General features: G+C 32.6%; 1 protein-coding gene and 1 long non-coding RNA gene across 4 annotated transcripts; one reads left to right on the top strand and one right to left on the bottom strand.

The window, feature by feature from the left end:
• The first annotated feature begins 611 nt into the window (after positions 1-611).
• LOC109862557 (NADPH--cytochrome P450 reductase) lies at positions 612-16,610 on the top strand. 3 transcript variants are annotated; one of them, XM_020442624.1, is made up of 11 exons: positions 612-1,034; positions 9,822-10,033; positions 10,680-10,872; positions 12,073-12,222; positions 12,902-13,026; positions 13,186-13,374; positions 13,446-13,684; positions 13,768-14,099; positions 14,182-14,443; positions 14,526-14,754; positions 14,847-16,610. In XM_020442624.1, the coding sequence occupies exons 2-11, from the start codon at positions 9,855-9,857 to the stop codon at positions 14,989-14,991; spliced, it is 2,043 nt and encodes a 680-aa protein (XP_020298213.1). In that variant the 5' UTR covers positions 612-1,034; positions 9,822-9,854; the 3' UTR covers positions 14,992-16,610. The 3 variants fall into 3 exon arrangements, with proteins under 3 accessions (XP_020298213.1, XP_020298212.1, XP_020298214.1); XM_020442623.1 differs by lacking the exon at positions 612-1,034 and adding an exon at positions 5,939-6,089; XM_020442625.1 differs by lacking the exons at positions 612-1,034; positions 9,822-10,033; positions 10,680-10,872; positions 12,073-12,222 and adding an exon at positions 12,245-12,730.
• On the bottom strand, positions 3,589-4,628 carry LOC109862558. The gene is made up of 3 exons (XR_002251160.1): positions 4,512-4,628; positions 4,087-4,235; positions 3,589-3,867 (listed from the first exon to the last, which is right to left on the bottom strand). It is a non-coding gene; the product is annotated as an uncharacterized LOC109862558 (long non-coding RNA).
• Positions 16,611-17,312: the final 702 nt, after the last annotated feature.

Here is a 17,312-nt window from a genome sequence, read left to right on the forward strand (position 1 = left end):
GCTGCTTTGTGCGCATGCGGTGAACATAATGACGCTCGACCATCTATGCCCATATTTGGACTTCGTGCGTCTCCCTTTCTCGGGCCTCGTGCCTCTCATTGCGAAGATACGCGACTAGCAATATAGGAGTATTACATATATGTTTCTATCGCTATCGCTATTCCATCCATTGTGCAAGGGGCTTTAGTGTGAGAAAGAGCATATCAGTGTGTCTCACTCACACTAGTGGACACAGTGGTCTAGTTTCCACCGAAACATTAATTCACACCTAATGCGACGTAGAATCAAATTTAATGTCGATGGAAATTTGTCAAATTGCGCTAATTTCGCTTCCGTTTCGATCTATAAGTACTCTACTTCCAATGGAAACGGAACACTAAATTTAATCCTTACGTGAGTAAAACCGAATTGAGGGTTTCGGTGGAAACTAGACCAGTGTTACACAATGGGTGCTTTCCAACTACATACACAGGCGACACTGTGTAACACAGTGTCCATTAGTGTGAGTGAGACACACTGATATGCTCTTTCTTACACTAATGAACACAGTGTTACACAGTGTCGCCTGTGTACGTAGTTGGAAAGCACCCAATGTCGCCTGTGTACGTAGTTGAAAATCACCCAAAGTTATCGAAAACTTATCTAGAAGTGAAAAAATTGGCTGTAACTTGTGACCAGATCACACCATAATCCTAGGGAGGTTGTCAGCACTTTTCGTCATTGGCTTGCGAATTGCCAACGCCACGTGTTTTGTCACGTGACGAAGTAGATAAGGACAGAGAAGATGATGGGCGAAATCTACTTCCGATGCACACACTGTCAATTGCACGGCAGCGACTCCATGGTTTTAGCGCGACGCACATACGCATTTCGTCGCCCCCTGTTCGTGAAAATTCGATTCGTTGTGTGTCAAGTGCATCAGCGAAACGACGAGGTATTTGTCGCGTAATTAACAGCAAGAAGATCGTATGGAAACACACCAGAGCTGACATCAAACATCGTTCGAATATATTTGCCAGCTTCCCTTTTGACAGGTAAATTTTGAATCGCATTCCAACAGGTGATACAGATTGACGGTGGAGAGGAAGGAGGAAAACTTGAAACGACAAGTCACATGTGAAACTATCTGTATTCGAAACTGTCTTTATCCAACAAGCGTGGTCGTTGTAAATGAAAAGTTGTTAAAGCTTGTATTAATTTTAATAGTTAAAATATTTTCTTGCATTTATTCCACATTTTATTTTACTAAAAATTGATTCTTTTTTTACTCATCATTTTTATTCATCATTTTTAATAGTTTTTTTAACTCGTCAAACAATACTGGATTTGTGTTACAATGTTGGAAATCGAGATCTCGGACTTGATTTCTGACATCGTCATTGCGGATTCTTTCGTATATTTCATACGAGGCACGAATAACGGTAACGAATACTTATTCTGGTTTCGAACTGTACAACATTCAAGATTTTCGGATATATATGTATACGTGTAATTTTTGCGTCGAACAATGCCACTGGCTTCCGTTCCGATGCACAGTTTTATAAAAGCGAGTTAATAGATCAATCTATTGATAGATCTTGGCAATAGATCTATCAATAAGTTAACTGATTGAATCGTCAGTAAATATAATAGTCAAAATTGAAAAAATCATCAGATTAATAAAAATGCGTTATCTTTATTGTCTTTGCGATTGCACAGATAGAGAGTTGCTAAAAAATAATTACTGTACGTTTGCGCTCTATGTGAAATTGGAAAATAACACAAGAAATAGTTAATGGATTATATATTTTACATATAAGTTATAATATAGGACTATCATTTATTTTGTGATAGGACGATAAATAAAAAGTAGAACTGCTTCTTTGGAGCAGTTACATAATATAACTGCTCTTTGTTATAATGAGTTATAAAACGCACAATCAAGTCTGTGCGTATCATCTAAGTGTCTTCGTAAATGTGCTGCATACTAACAATTTTCATGACTTTGCTTATACATGTAGAATCATGCTGATATGGAATCCACTTGAAGATAAATGACTGGTTTTATATATTATTATCCAGTATTTCTTAGTAATACTTAGCAATACTACTATCATTGGCAGAACATTACTTATCTCAAGATTGTTACATGATAATGATGATGTGTATATGTAATGAAATAATATTTCATGTCTGTATACACCCAGCAAACACTTTGGTTGTCAGATGTCGCGATTTTGTCGCCAACCACCACACCAAATCTATATCCATCTGTGTCCTCGGTAGGATATGGTTTTGGTGAGTTTTGGTGACCATGTTGCGTTTTTTGTGTCTGTGTGTTAACAGATTTGGCAGCACACAAAGCATGTTTTTGTATTGTAGCGTTTCTGCATACAGTTTTTGTTGCCAGGTCTGCGCAGTCAGAAATTGTTTGCTGGGTAGATAAATAGAAGAAGAGAGAAAGAAAGAGAGTTTAATTATTTTCTAAATCTATAAATTTAGCCAGTTACTATAATTTTTTAATGTTTCCAATAAATTTTCCGAGATGTATCTCCATCATGCTGAAGATTTGTTTCAGTTTCATTACTTGACTTAAATCATAATCAAGTAAGGTAAAAATCAATTTGTTGAGCACGTGTGCTACATGATTCTAGTATAGATAATAAAAATTTCATATCTTCCAAGATAATCTTGGTTGGATCTGCTCTTTGATCCTGAATAAATTATTCAAAATAGATATAGATTGTTATATATACCGGAAATCAGGAAATCGAGTAATTTATACAAAAAAATTTACATTTATGATACTTCTAAACAAAAAATTATGCAGTGTACTGACATAACTAATTGACATTGTCAAAAGGATACACGCATAAAAGATCGAATATCTTTAATTCGTTATGTAACTTTTGTGAACTCTGTTTTTCTGGCTGTTCCTTAATGTAAATTAAAATGTATATTTTATTACAATACAATGCGTGTATGTATAAGCGATGTGGTTTTTGATAATTGACTTTAAGTATTTTAATATGATTTCGGCCATATTAAGTCATGACGTCAAAAGCGAGGAAATCAATGCAAATGACAGCATAGATCAACAATACATTGAAACCTGTGTGTCGTAATTAGTTTCTATAAAACACCATAGTTTTGCTGCAAAGCACTAAAAATATCTAATTATGTGAGTCAATCATATCAAATTTTGTAAAATAACTACTGACATTAATTCACAGAAAAGAGTCCAAGGATTTAGTCACTAATGGTCGCCATTGGCCATTGATAACAACCATTAGTAACTAAATCCTTGATCACAATTGAAAACAATTTAATCAATTGCAAGTTATTATTATTGCAATTATCAGCAAAAAAACCGTCAAAGAAAGTGGAAACATTTTAAGTAACATAATTTTGTTTTAGCAAGACTGTATTTCAATACTTACAATTAGAACAAAACTTTATTTAAATAGACACTCTGATTATCGATATATTTTGTTAATTATAAATTTAAAAAAAATAAAAGGACATTTAAAAAACTATTTTAAGTGTATTTTAAGATTTGTTAAATTTATTGTTTTACAATGTATTTATCAATTTTACTCTTGTGTTTTAAAATAATACCTTTTTTTTTGAATATTTTTTAAGATGAATACAAAAATATCCAGATCAGTTTTTTATGTTTTCTTCTCCAGTTTGTATGCTTAAGTCATTTTTTTACGTTTTCTTTTTTATCGTATCTTTTCCTCTTTCCGCCATTAGACTTTTAAATAGTTTCACGATATAGGGATCTTCGTCGCAGACCGTTTGTCGCTGTTTATTTGTCTGTTCGAGATTTGCTGACGCCATTTTTACTTCAATTCTTTCCTCGCTCTGTCCTTCATTCCTCAAATCCTAAAAGAAAAATCATATTTATCTTAGTAAAACTTAAAACAAAAACTTATTTTGTTGTAAGTGCAACACAAATATTTATACAATTTCTTGCTTCTGATTTTTTTTATAATTAAATGACTGAGACATATATTCTTAAGAAAGAGTCTTGAGGATATATATTTTTGTATTTTTTTACGTTGATAATTGATCTTTCTCTGTGAAAACAAGATGCTTGCTCACCTCAGAATTATCTCTTGTTTCATTTTCACTTGTGTTTTCAAGATTGCTCGTCATGACTTTATCAAAGGTTTAATTAACAGATTTATGTTTAAAACTTGAATGTTTTCAGCATTCCCGTTTTTTCTCTTCCTTTTTTTCTGTAATGATAACTGTAAAAAGCAGGAATAATAAATTTCTTTTTCATCGATCCCAATGCAATTTAAAGATCAGTTGTGTAAAATTTATGTTCTGCCTTTAGGTTTTTGCCATGAGAGTATAAGAAAGGCCGAGAGCGCGTGCAGAGACATCATAACAAGCATACTCCTGTGATTAAAATTTTCCCAATCGATTAGCGCCATTGGCGACCGTTAATAATTAAATCCTTGCAATCTCTCCCGTGAATTAACATTAGAAGTTATTTTATAAAAAATTTTGATGTGACTCACATGATCCGAAACAAAATGTCACATAGAAACCGCTCGATAAATGTTTCACACAAATGTAACAAAAGAACTGATATGATGACTGTTGTTTGTTTTTGCACAGTTGGAGATTTGCCGGTATATTTGACAGACAATAGTTCCATAATTCCATTCATAGTTCCATTAGTATTTATATTAAAAGGATGTCTGTGCAATAAAATTGAATTGTAATAATGTAACATCACAGCAATCTCGTTGACTATTACTATCATCATCATTACTGCTAGTGTTATGGTATGTGTGGATATGTGTGTTTATGTTACCGGATATATTTAAACCTTGACCTTGTAAGCATTATTGCGATTCACGAGTTTGTCTTTCGACGTCAGTGTATCAAGGACAATCTCATAAAAAACGTTTCGCAATTCAAAAACGTTTTTTCAATTCAAAAAGTCTGGTAACATTATAATAAATACTTTTTTACTTGTCTAGTCAGACAAAAAATTAAGAAGAGGTAGTCAAACAGGTATTATTTTTTTGGTTTGAAAAATTTATGTGTTTATATAATATGTTAATTTCCTTCTCGCAATCGTGATGTTTTAATTGTGAAGAAAGTGCGTGTCTTTTTTATTTACATTTTCTTTCTTGGCTTTCACTTTCTCGATTGAACGAAAACTTCTATTTATCTATCACGCACACTGCAATATTTTTAAGTGTTTATTGTGAAATTTAATAAATCCGTAAATCTGAAAACAAGCACTAAATAGCGCTAATAGCGCAGCAAATTGCATAGCAAATTGAGATAGTTTTTTGATACATATTTTTTTTATCTAAAGTAATTAATAAGGTATTATCAGACAATTAGTTCATTTGATGTAAGTTCTCATATGAAGATAAGAAATTATCAATGTAGTAGAATATATCGGTTGAATATTTGTCCTGAATATAGAATATATAATTTATACATATATTTTTATTTTACGCGGTTTTAAATTTGTATAATTAAACTTATAACATATATTAAGATACATATATATATTTTAATTTATGTGTGTACGGAGAATCTAGAGAAACTATAAAACTAGAAAAATTATAAGTTTTTAATGACTTCAAGTATATAAATACGAGCAATTAAAAGTTATGATCACAAGCTTCCGGTATATTCATAGTTTGCATCTTATTAAATAGAAAATTGAACGATGAAAAAGTAAAAAAACATACGTTATTAAATCTCAAATATAATATAGTTTAATATATTGTATACAAAAAGAGATAAAAATCTCGTCAGATAAGAATAAATTCGTCTCGTGCAAATCTTATCTCTTTGGCAATTTATATTGTACATATAAGGAATAATGACTTGCTACTTCGCCGTCATCGATGACGTCAAGCAGTGGCTAGCTTTATCTGCAAATGAGAAACTCGAACGTGTTACTGGCGTAGCATATCATAAATCGGTTCAGTTCTACACCGACCATCGTCGGAAGAGAGAGTCGTTAGGAAAAACCGGCTCTTGTCATATAATCTACCTGTAACGTTTGATCATCCCGCGCGCACATCTTCTCGCAACTTATCGTTATTTCAGAAAAAATGGATCTGCCGGTAAGAGAATATCACAATTACGCATAAAAATTTGAAATTTTATAACAACGTTACTGTTTACACTGTTAAATATTTTAAATAAGTAAAAGTCCGTTTGGTTTTTGAATAAATAACAATTTGAATAAGTAACAATAAGTATGTACATAAAAAAATTGAAATATTTGAATTATCAACCAATTGCAACACTTGAAGTATCTCCGACTTTTTCGTTATTTTTTCAAAAGTTATTATAAGAAATCAATTTTTTCCTGTTTTTATTTATTGACTGTGTATAGTGTAAGATTAAAAAACCGGAAAATTTGCAATGTAGTTAATAAACACGTATTTATTAATTACGTTGCTTTTTTTATTAAAAAAGAGTTTTTTAAAATCATTTTGTAACGTTTCTAACAACGAGGTAACTTGCGGAATAAAATACATCTATGCTAAGTATTAAAAAGTAAAAACTACAAGTATTAGATAAGTCGATAGATAAATAAACGAATAAGTAAACGGTTGAAGAACAAAAAAGCACAGATAAAGAAAGCTGTTGTAGGTAGATAAAATAGTTGAATATGTATTATTTTCAGAAGAATATTAGTTAAGAACGTAATAGCTATTTCCTTGATCCGTTATGCAATTTTAATTAAACGGTGACGTAATGATTATGTAAGTTTTGCTCTTTTTTTGTTATTTATTGCTGTAATAGATAATTTGTCTTATAAGTCAACATTAATGAAAATGACATTAAAGAATATGATGTTATATTGCCGAATAATGCAAAATATTTGTGTTGTCATTGTCGGTTGTGAGTCATAACTAATTAAAGAGGCTTGAGATATCTAAAACATAACAAAAGTGTTTGAAATTTGAGAATCTTGTTGATCATAAAAATTTACAAATGGTTTCAACATTTATTTTCATGGAAAATTCCGAGAAAATCGTAGTTGAAAACTTGGTAATTTCAGACTTTTAACATGAGAGCTTATATTATAACAGAAAAAAAGTTTGGTGAAAATAACACTAGCTAGTTTAATCCTTTTCGCAAAAAGATCTTTCTACACATTGAAAAAGATAAAGAAAATAATTAGATAAAATGCGAAAAACGATGATTTTTAGGATTATGGAGAAAATGTGGGATAACAGCGCAATCAACTGTTTATTGGTCACATTTGAAGTGGAAAAGAATAAGAGTGTAGATACCATGAAATAAGAGTAAGGAGATCGAACTTGATAGCGCGCGAATGGAAAAAGTGGTCCCGATTTTTACGGTTCATTGGGAGGGAATCCGCTCAAGGGAATAGGTTTTTACGGTTGGACGCCATTTGCAAAACTGTGCATGTACACAACTAACACATGTACACGTTTAGTTTATGTAACAAGATAGATTACATACACTAAACGTGTACATGTGTTAGTTGTGTACATGCACAGTTTTGCAAATGGCGTCCAACCGTAAAAACCTATTCCCTTGAGCGGATTCTCTCCCAATGAACCGTAAAAATCGGGACCACTTTTGTATCACGGAGTTCGATCTCCTTACTCTTACTTCGTGGTAGATACATCTCGCAAAAACTCCATTACGACGACCATTAGACGTCAATAGCGCCATGCGATATCTAATAGATGTCTAATGGAGGTTTTGTTCTGTGTGAATAATAACAAAGTGAAAAGTAAAAACTTGTTAATTACTAATAGAAGGTAGATAGTTATCATCCTATTATCTTCTTCCTTCTGAATAGTCCCAAACCTCTTTAACGAACATATGTCGTATGTACGAATCTCGTAATTTCCGATTTTATTTAAAACCAACTCAGACTTAACAGATAACATCAAGAACAGTATTGTTATCTTAACTTGAATATTTTCTACTTATATTTTTTAGTAAATATTTATAATTTTTTTATCATTGAACAAATACTGTCATTACGCACCCATTATTCATTGACAATAAGGCTGCGTGTGACAATATTGAGTGCCTAGCATTGAATGAGACGATGAGAGATTTTGGATTCTCAACATCATTCCCAAAATCTATTCGAATAACACAACTATGAAAAATGTCACTGTTCGCGTAAAAATTCATTCCAAGCGATTGAACCGGATCTCTGAACCGCTCATCACAATTATATACTGGCTTTTAACAAGTCTATTATATCTTCTTTTTAATATTGTCCTTGAGAAAATAATTAAAGATCCGATAAGCTTAGACGTAAATGCACAAAGTACATAATAATAAGTAAGAGAAAACACTGTCAGTAATTGGATTGTGTAGTTGTTAATATTGAAACAACAATATTACTTTTTGTAACAATAAAATAATATTTTTCTATGTGTACATAACAGACGAATCGAAATTCACATGCAGACTGAAGGACAAATATTTATACAACTGGAATAATTTAATATTAATATAATTGAAAATACACACAAGACACAACATTATCATAATTGTGTTTATATAATTAGTAAAATTGTATAAAGTTATTATTATTAAAAACGAACAAAAGCAAAGCAGAAAAAACTTTTAGAATGTGTAACATTTTAACCGGTTAACTGGCACGGCTTTTTTTATTCATGCCCGAACTGGCAACATCGAAAAATTAAGTGAATCCCACAAGATTTGGTATACAAGGGTTTTTTGAGTCGCTGACGTCGATTCCGGGGGTTATCTTTTTGATCTGACACTCCCCAACCCCTAAAAAATAGAATTTAGGGGTGAGTTTTTTCAATTCTTTACTAAACCTTTTTTTTTATTCTGTCGCTTGTATTGCGGAATGAATAGGGGTTTAGGGAGTTAATTTTTTAGTTTTTTCAGTTTCTACGAAACAGTTTTGAATAATTTTATACCTGAATTCTTCATCCATAAATTCCACCGCAAGAGCTTTTGAAAATCTGATTTCAGATTTGACAGCCATTTTGAGTCTGCCATATTGAAATTTAAAATTCCAATGCCAAATTCAGATTCAGCGATCTCAAAAACCATTACATACCAAGTTTCATTCAAATCGTTTGAAAATCAAGAAAGTTATTTCATTTGAACATATATGATACATAAGCAGAATTGGCCAGATTTTTTTTTGATCATATATGATACATTGCCAGTTAACCGGTTAAGTGCCAAGATGTATTGGCACATCTATTATTTGCATGATAATAAGTCAAAATGTTTTAAAATGGATTTTTAAACGGATGTAAATAAAGACAAAACAGGAAAAAGAAGTTTGAAGCATGCAATACTAAATGCCAAATGTGTGATAACAGGATAGTCGACATGGTTTGTTAAATGTATTCACGTTTTATGTTATGTCTATCTATTATCACACTGACATTCAGCTTCGATGAAATACGTGATAATAAAAGAAACGAGTCATGTTGTTAAAATGCTCACGTATTGCGGTGATCTCTTTGTTTGTAATTTTTAATGACCATTACAATAAGATCACACAATAAGAACAGAATAACTCGACTTTGTATATATTCGTGTAAATGGAAATTTGGACTTCAAATGATTCACAATTTCAGAATGGCTCGCAATAATATACATTTTTATTTCCGAGTTTTCTTTATTAATAAAAATCAAGAACGCGCCAGTTATCAAGAACATGAAATAAAAAAAGATAAGATAATACAACAGAGTGTCTCATATGTGTACAGTAGTTGAAAGAAATATATACGAGACGAGAAGTGTTTATAACAAGAATGCCCTTTCCACTAGCGTTAAAGTCAATGATAACGGTGTTTTTATTACAGACTGCAGACGCGTCGCAACCGAAGGCCGTAAGAATGGCAGGATCGCCACTATTGGAAGACGGTAGCGACTCGGAATTACTCGACAAGTCCTCCATCAGTTTTCTAGATGCGTTAATGGCAATTGTTATCGTATGGGGAACAGTATGGCTGTTCCGAAGGTGGAGGCAGAGAGGAGAGGACTCTGTACCAGCACCAAAATCCTATTCTATCCAGTAATTGTGTCTTTTATTTTGCAAACTAATATATCATTTAGCGAAACTTGCTCTTAAATTCAGTTTACAATCGATCATCTTTGTAATTATTTTCTATTAATTTTACTAATAAAGATAAACGGCTTGAAAAAAAAATTACGTTGACTTGTGCTAATTTTCTGAGACTTACAAGGTTCAACAACTTTTTTTAAATTAATAAAAAATACAAGATGATAAATATATAACGTAACTTATATATTTAATCCTTCACAGACAGACATGTTTTCTCAGACCCATTCAAAAATTGCGCATCAGCGTTTCTAGTAAAAATTAGTTTTTTTTTCTAAACGCTTATATCTTTGTAACTACTAAACTTTTTTCACTTTGTTTTTTATCGACGCAGAATTGTTCAAACTTTTGATTTAAAAAAAAAAAAAAAAAAAAAAAAATGAAAAAATAGTGATTTTTCGCAGAGATATTTGATTTTAAAGTCGTATGGCTTACAGGCTTAGTCTGTCCATGAAAGATTAAAAAAAGTATTTAATCTTGGAATGTCGATTGTTATTAGTATGACAATGTCGGTAAATGGACTGTTTATCTTTTATTCAGTAATTAATGTTAAAAAAACAAAATCAAAGTGTTTCTAGATATTTATAATTCATGACAGGCCGACATCATTCACCGCGGTATCGCCGTCAGAGAATTCGTTTATCAAGAAATTGCAGAGTTCCGGACGAAGTCTGGTAGTATTCTACGGTAGCCAGACCGGCACTGCCGAAGAATTTGCTGGTCGCTTAGCTAAAGAAGGTATCAGATACAAGATGAAAGGCATGGTGGCCGATCCAGAAGAGTGTGACATGGTATGTATGAATCACAAAATCATTAAAAATCTATAATTTTGAAAAAAATTAATTACATTCACACAAGTTGCAATTCACAGAATATTTAATAACATAAACTTCATATATTATATGAAAATGTTTTGTTCTTTTCTCATGTGACGGGAATTTTACTAATTCAGCATATTGTCAATTAATACAGTTAGATAAGAGTTAATAAAGAGTCTTTAAGGCTCTTGAAATTCAAACAACGTGAAATTTTCGGTTAATGAGAGTCATATGCTGGAATATTTTAAGATTAGTTAAGGGAGTACACGGGATCTCTCATATATGTGATGCAAATATAGCATCTTGTATGAATTTAAGAATTGAAATTCGAAATCAATTCGAAATTTACGTGCAAATTTACACGAATATATATGTATATATGTATATATATATATTTGTATTATATTTGTATTATATTTGTATTATAAATAACTCTTATCTAACAATGTGAAATTTTCGGTCAATGATAGCCATACGCTAGATGTTTGTATTGTGTGTGTGTGTGTGTGTGTGTGTGTGCGCGCGCGCGCGCGCGTGTGTGTGTGTGTGTACAATATATATACACAAAATACGCGACAAACATCCAGCGTGTGGCTATCATTGACCGAAAATTTCACGTTGTTAGATAAGAGTTATTTACACTGCTATTTTCTATAAAGTGATATTCAATTATCACTGTTATCGTTATGCAGGATAGAATCTTATATTTTAAGAAATTTTTTTATTCCGCTAATATATTGTAAATATGTTGATGATATTATTTTAGCTGTATATATGAAATGTTACAAAGAAGTTTTAAAGATTTTTTATGCATGTAACAACAGACTTAAATTTATTATAGACGTTAATAAAAATAACTTTGTAAGTTTTCTAAGCGTATTTAGTATTACATATTGTTGATGTATTTTGATTGATATCATAAACCAATATTTTCAAAGAGATACATTTCTATTCTAGACATCTTTGCCAGATAAAAGATTCTATAGTTGATTTAGTTTATAAAGTTTTCTTGCTTACTCATTTATGTTTTCTACGAGAGACATTTACAACTTCTAATAGATACTCTTTTATCTAACGAATATCCTCTGAAATTAATATTCAATAATAATTTTTAAAATTTGTTTAATGGCACGATAGAGAAAATTGCAAAATGAATGTTTTCTGCTGTAATAGGAAGAACTGGTGCATCTAAAAAACATCTCAAACAGTTTAGCAGTATTTTGCTTAGCCACTTATGGAGAGGGAGATCCTACTGATAACGCGATGGATTTCATCGATTGGCTCAAAAACGGTGACGCCAATCTCACAGGATTGAATTATGCAGTTTGTATATATTATATTCAATTTTTAATATCTGTTGGAGCGCATATTGCATCATATTTGAATTATTGATTTTGCTTATTGTGGATTTCCACATAATACTGTCTCATTTCTTTATGGTACTGTTTTGCTTGTGGGTCTTGTTACTAACGCCGCCACTGACATTGCGTAAGCAAGCGCGGTGACTGTGAACTCTGAAGCAGTAGCACAGTAGCAGTAAAGCACAGTACAGTACAGTCAGTACACGTGCGACGTTCCGCGCGTGATAATCACGTGACGGAGTCGTGAAACTCTCAATTTCTCGGACAGATACCTAGTCAAGATTGATTAACGTCGAGAGGTCGTAGAATTTAATGACAATCAAAGCTTGAAGTGTCTTGATAAACGATTAAACATGATCAAGTTCATGAATATCAAAACTTGCGATAATATTTTTCGCTTTTTTCTCTGGCAGTGTCGTGACGGTGGCGCTGCAATGCGGTGCGCAGTGACATTACATTTGCCATTCGAGGTATCATTCGAGTTTGCAAATCGATAAAGATTCAAATTTAAAATTTGTTTGGGAATTTTTTCAGACGCTCGAATCATTCGAATTTCAAATTTTTGAAATTGTTTTGTTTTTCTAATGAATTTCCCTAAGTTACAATATACAGTGAGACGTTTGCATAATTGTATTTTTCAGGTGTTTGGACTCGGTAACAAAACCTACGAGCACTACAACGAGATTGCTATATATGTAGATCACAGATTAGAACAATTAGGTGCTACGCGTGTTTTCGAATTGGGTCTTGGTGATGATGACGCCAAGTGAGTTTTATAAACATAGTTTCTTCGCACAAAAATACAATACTTTTACGTAACTTTAGATAAGTAAGATAGTAACCTTAGATAAAGTAAAAATGTTTGCAATTTGGTATGTTTTTTTTTTTATTTTTTTTGTTTTTTATTTTTTTTCATTAAATATAGCATAGAGGATGACTTTATCACATGGAAGGACAAGTTTTGGCCAGCAGTCTGCGAGTTCTTCGGCATCGAAGGGGCAGGCGAGGACGTCAGTATTCGGCAATACAAACTTACGGAGCATGTGGATCTACCGGCTGATCGCATTTACACTGGAGAACTCGCTCGTCTTCATTCCTTTGCAAATCAGAGACCGTAAGTTTCCATCAATGACTCTCATTTTTATATTTATCAAACTATTATCTTTGATTGTTTTTATTACATAGACCGTACGATGCAAAGAATCCTTTCCTGGCTCCGGTGAAAGTAAATCGTGAACTGCACGGTCCGACGTCCGAGAGATCATGCATGCACATCGAGTTTGACATTGAGAACTCCAAAATACGTTACGAAACAGGCGATCACTTGGCTGTCTATCCTGTGAACAACGCCGAACTAGTAAATAAAATTGGCGAACAATGCGGCGCGAACTTGGACACTGTTTTTACTCTCACGAATACGGACGGTAAGTTCTTTACTTTCCAGTTTATTTTTTTTAGTAAAAAAACTTATCCATTTTTTCTTAAAATGATGTTACTTGTTTTACAGAGGAATCTACGAAGAAGCATCCATTCCCTTGTCCCTGTAGTTACAGAACCGCTCTGACGCATTACTTGGACATTACAAGCAATCCTCGGACGCATATTCTCAAAGAATTAGCCGAGTACGCGAGCGATCCTGCGGACAAGGAGAAGCTGAAACTGATGGCGTCTACCACCGTAGAAGGCAAAGCAGCTTATCAACAATGGGTAGTTCAAGAAAATCGTAACATCGTGCACATTTTAGAGGATATTTCTAGTTTGAAGCCACCGTTGGATCATCTGTGTGAACTCTTGCCACGATTACAGTGTCGCTACTACTCGATATCTTCGTCTCCGAAGGTATGCATATTCGGTTAAATAAAAAACAAGATTAAATATTTTCGAAAAAAAACAATTGTTTCATGAAAATAAAACTTTATAGCTTTATCCGAACTCGGTTCATATTACGGCGGTTGTGGTAGAATACAAAACACCGACTGGCAGGATAAATAAAGGTGTGACAACCACCTGGTTGAAGGAAAAACATCCTTCGGATCCACTTTGCCTCGTCCCGATCTTCGTAAGAAAGTCTCAGTTCCGTTTACCGACGCATCCAAGCACTCCCATTATCATGGTCGGCCCGGGAACTGGCATAGCGCCGTTCCGAGGTTTTATACAGGAACGAGATTTCGCGAAAAAAGAAGGTAAGGAGTGTTCGCTCGGTTTTTATTATTTCACAATACAGCACTTTGTTTTGATCGCACAATGTGATATTTTGATCTTCAGGTAAGAAAGTGGGCGACACAATACTCTATTTTGGATGCAGAAAGAGTCAAGAGGATTATCTCTATCGCGAAGAATTGGAGGAATACGTGAAGAGCGGAACTTTGATATTGCACACCGCGTTTAGTCGGGAGCAATCGCACAAAGTCTACGTCACGCACTTACTCGAGAAGAACAAGGACGAAATATGGCGCGTTATCGGAGAACAGAATGGACACATCTATGTATGCGGGTTAGTAGAGCTAACTGAGTTCGTACTTTTCTGTTGCAGGGAGAAAATTTCAATTTTTGCACGTATGTACATATTCTACGTGGTTTTTTCAGAGATGCAAGGAATATGGCCCGTGATGTACATAATATACTGGTCAAGGTCGTGATGGAACGAGGTAACATGTCGGAGCTCGATGCCACAAATTACATTAAGAAAATGGACTCGCAGAAGCGGTATTCCAGTGATGTGTGGAGTTAAATAATAATACTAAGAATATTACTTCGTTATAGAAAAGAATAGACTAAAGTTTTCAAGTGTGAAAACCGATATTTTGACACTCGAACTCGATTTATCAGAGTACGAGATGATCGCTGATAACTGCAATTTACTTGCCATTCTTTGTTCAATGATAAATTGACATTTCTTATCTATTGATTTTAATCCCGTTATATGCCTCGTTCTACGAATAAGGTAATGTAATTGAATTAATATACGTCAGGATTCTGAGCAAGTCCCGTTATCCGGATGCTCGGATATCATCGGAGTCCTATTGCGTGTCAGAAACTCAAGCTAGCATTATATACATGCTTTATTTATATACATGGTCTGCTCTATGGAGAATGGCAATTTCACTTATTTCCATATAAAAAAAATAAATTGCGCAATGTCACCTACCAATGCAAATTTGTTCTCAGAGAAGAATCACTAATTCTCAAAAAATTAACAAACCTAAAAAGTACAATTTCCTCTCTCTTCGTAAAAAAAAGACAGAATAATCGAAACTCGAGTAAGTACATAGTTTATAATATGCCAGACATGTAATAAAGTAAACAGCGCGCGTCTCTCAGTCGTGTCATTGTATTTAAAGTACAATGGTATTAATCATCTTTGTTCATCAAGTTATTTTATATAAATAACTTTTTTAAACAAAGAAGATAGAAAAAAGTATTCTATCTTTGCTCACATGTAAATAATTATTATAACCTTTACATGAATTATGTGTTAAATCATATGTAAGAACTTCGTGTTGGTACAATACATTGTGATGAAATGGGTTTGTTCATGCAAATTGTACAAATAGTTTCATTATCTTTCTTTAATTCATTGTTTATTACGCATTCGCAATTGTCCAAACATAATGCGCCAATTTGTCTAAAACATTAAGCAACGAATACTAATTAAACAATTTGTAACAACAAATATAATAGTTTTTGTAAGATTAATATACATTGTTGTATACAAGTGTGAATAATCAATGTGTTGTACGCATTGTTTTGCACAATAGATGGCTTGTAGAATTGTCGAGTCTTAGGGCCAAAACACAGACTTTTACATAAATGCATAGCGCATAAGACATAAGAGAATCAACCAATCAGAGCCTTTTAGAACGAGAAATAGAGACAAAAAATAGAAGGCTTAATTGGTTACTTTATTTGTCTTATGCATTTATGCAAAAGTCTCTGCTTCGGACCTTACTAAAGACTTTTTAAACTTATTTGGTTTTGAATAATGCGTATATAACTAATTTTGTGTCCGAGATGGTCATTGTTTGAATATTTATCTATTTGATTATTTATCTATTATTATTTATTATTCGATATGTGTGTCTACAGATGTGTATATCTTTTTGAAGAATGAAACAATTTTCGTAATTATATTTTTACAAACTCATTCGTATAAATTATATATTTGTAAAGCAAATACAACGTGTGTGCGTTATTACTTGATATTTTAATAAAATTGTGTCCATTTCTGTAATGTTTTATATTTTACATAAGTAGAATCAGAATTGATTAATTGATTGTTATTTGTACAATCGGCGGCGACATCTAAGATGTCGATGTGTGTTGCAACGAATAAGATGTACAATCTGTTTATTTATGTAAGACACTTCGTCACTCCCTACGTATAATTACATAAGTCACATACGGGATTTTTAGTTTATTGCATGGTGACACTTAGAAAGTCATGTTCTTTGTGATCACCAAATATTTAAAAAAATATTCATAAGTAAGGTAAAAATTTAAAACCGAATGATCCCTTAAGTAGAGAAACTATATGAAGCTTTAAACTTTTAAACTGCTCTCCTCTAAAATTTGCGTTTTGGAGTTACGGGATTATAGGGAGTGACGATTTGTAAATTGAAAATACCAAGATATATGTATATAGAAAATCCTGTTTCTCCATAGTAATTGTATAATGAAAACGAAACAGTACGATAATTATAATTTTTGTATGATACACATATAGGGATGGTAAATAAATAAAAATTACATTAATTCATTATAATGTCGAATAATTTACGTTATACAATTAAACAAACACGTATGTCTTTGAAGGTGCAATTTCATGCAGCAAAGTTCCTCTGGCGAAGTTTTCCCACTCCGCCGATTTGTGCGAAAATGTGTAGTCACCGAAGGACGCTCAAAGTTTAACATCGCTCAACTATCAACAAAGCAATGCAGCAAACAAAAGCGTTCCGATATTCACTGTCAGTACAAAAAAAATCTATACATGCGCTATAAAAAATTAAAACTTGATTTAATGCTACAAAAAATTCTTTTTATCTGTATTGTATA

Source organism: Pseudomyrmex gracilis, unplaced genomic scaffold (genome assembly GCF_002006095.1).
Source record: "Pseudomyrmex gracilis isolate BER0280 unplaced genomic scaffold, ASM200609v1 scaffold_1955, whole genome shotgun sequence".
Classification (NCBI taxonomy): Eukaryota; Metazoa; Arthropoda; class Insecta; order Hymenoptera; family Formicidae; genus Pseudomyrmex; species Pseudomyrmex gracilis.

What these genes read in the sequence shown, in the direction of transcription:
- LOC109862557 (XM_020442623.1), top strand. An exon ending in CCAAAATCCTATTCTATCCA is followed by an intron (nt 10,034 to 10,679) that starts GTAATTGTGTCT and finishes AATTCATGACAG; the next exon opens with GCCGACATCATTCACCGCGG. An exon ending in TACTCTCACGAATACGGACG is followed by an intron (nt 13,685 to 13,767) that starts GTAAGTTCTTTA and finishes CTTGTTTTACAG; the next exon opens with AGGAATCTACGAAGAAGCAT.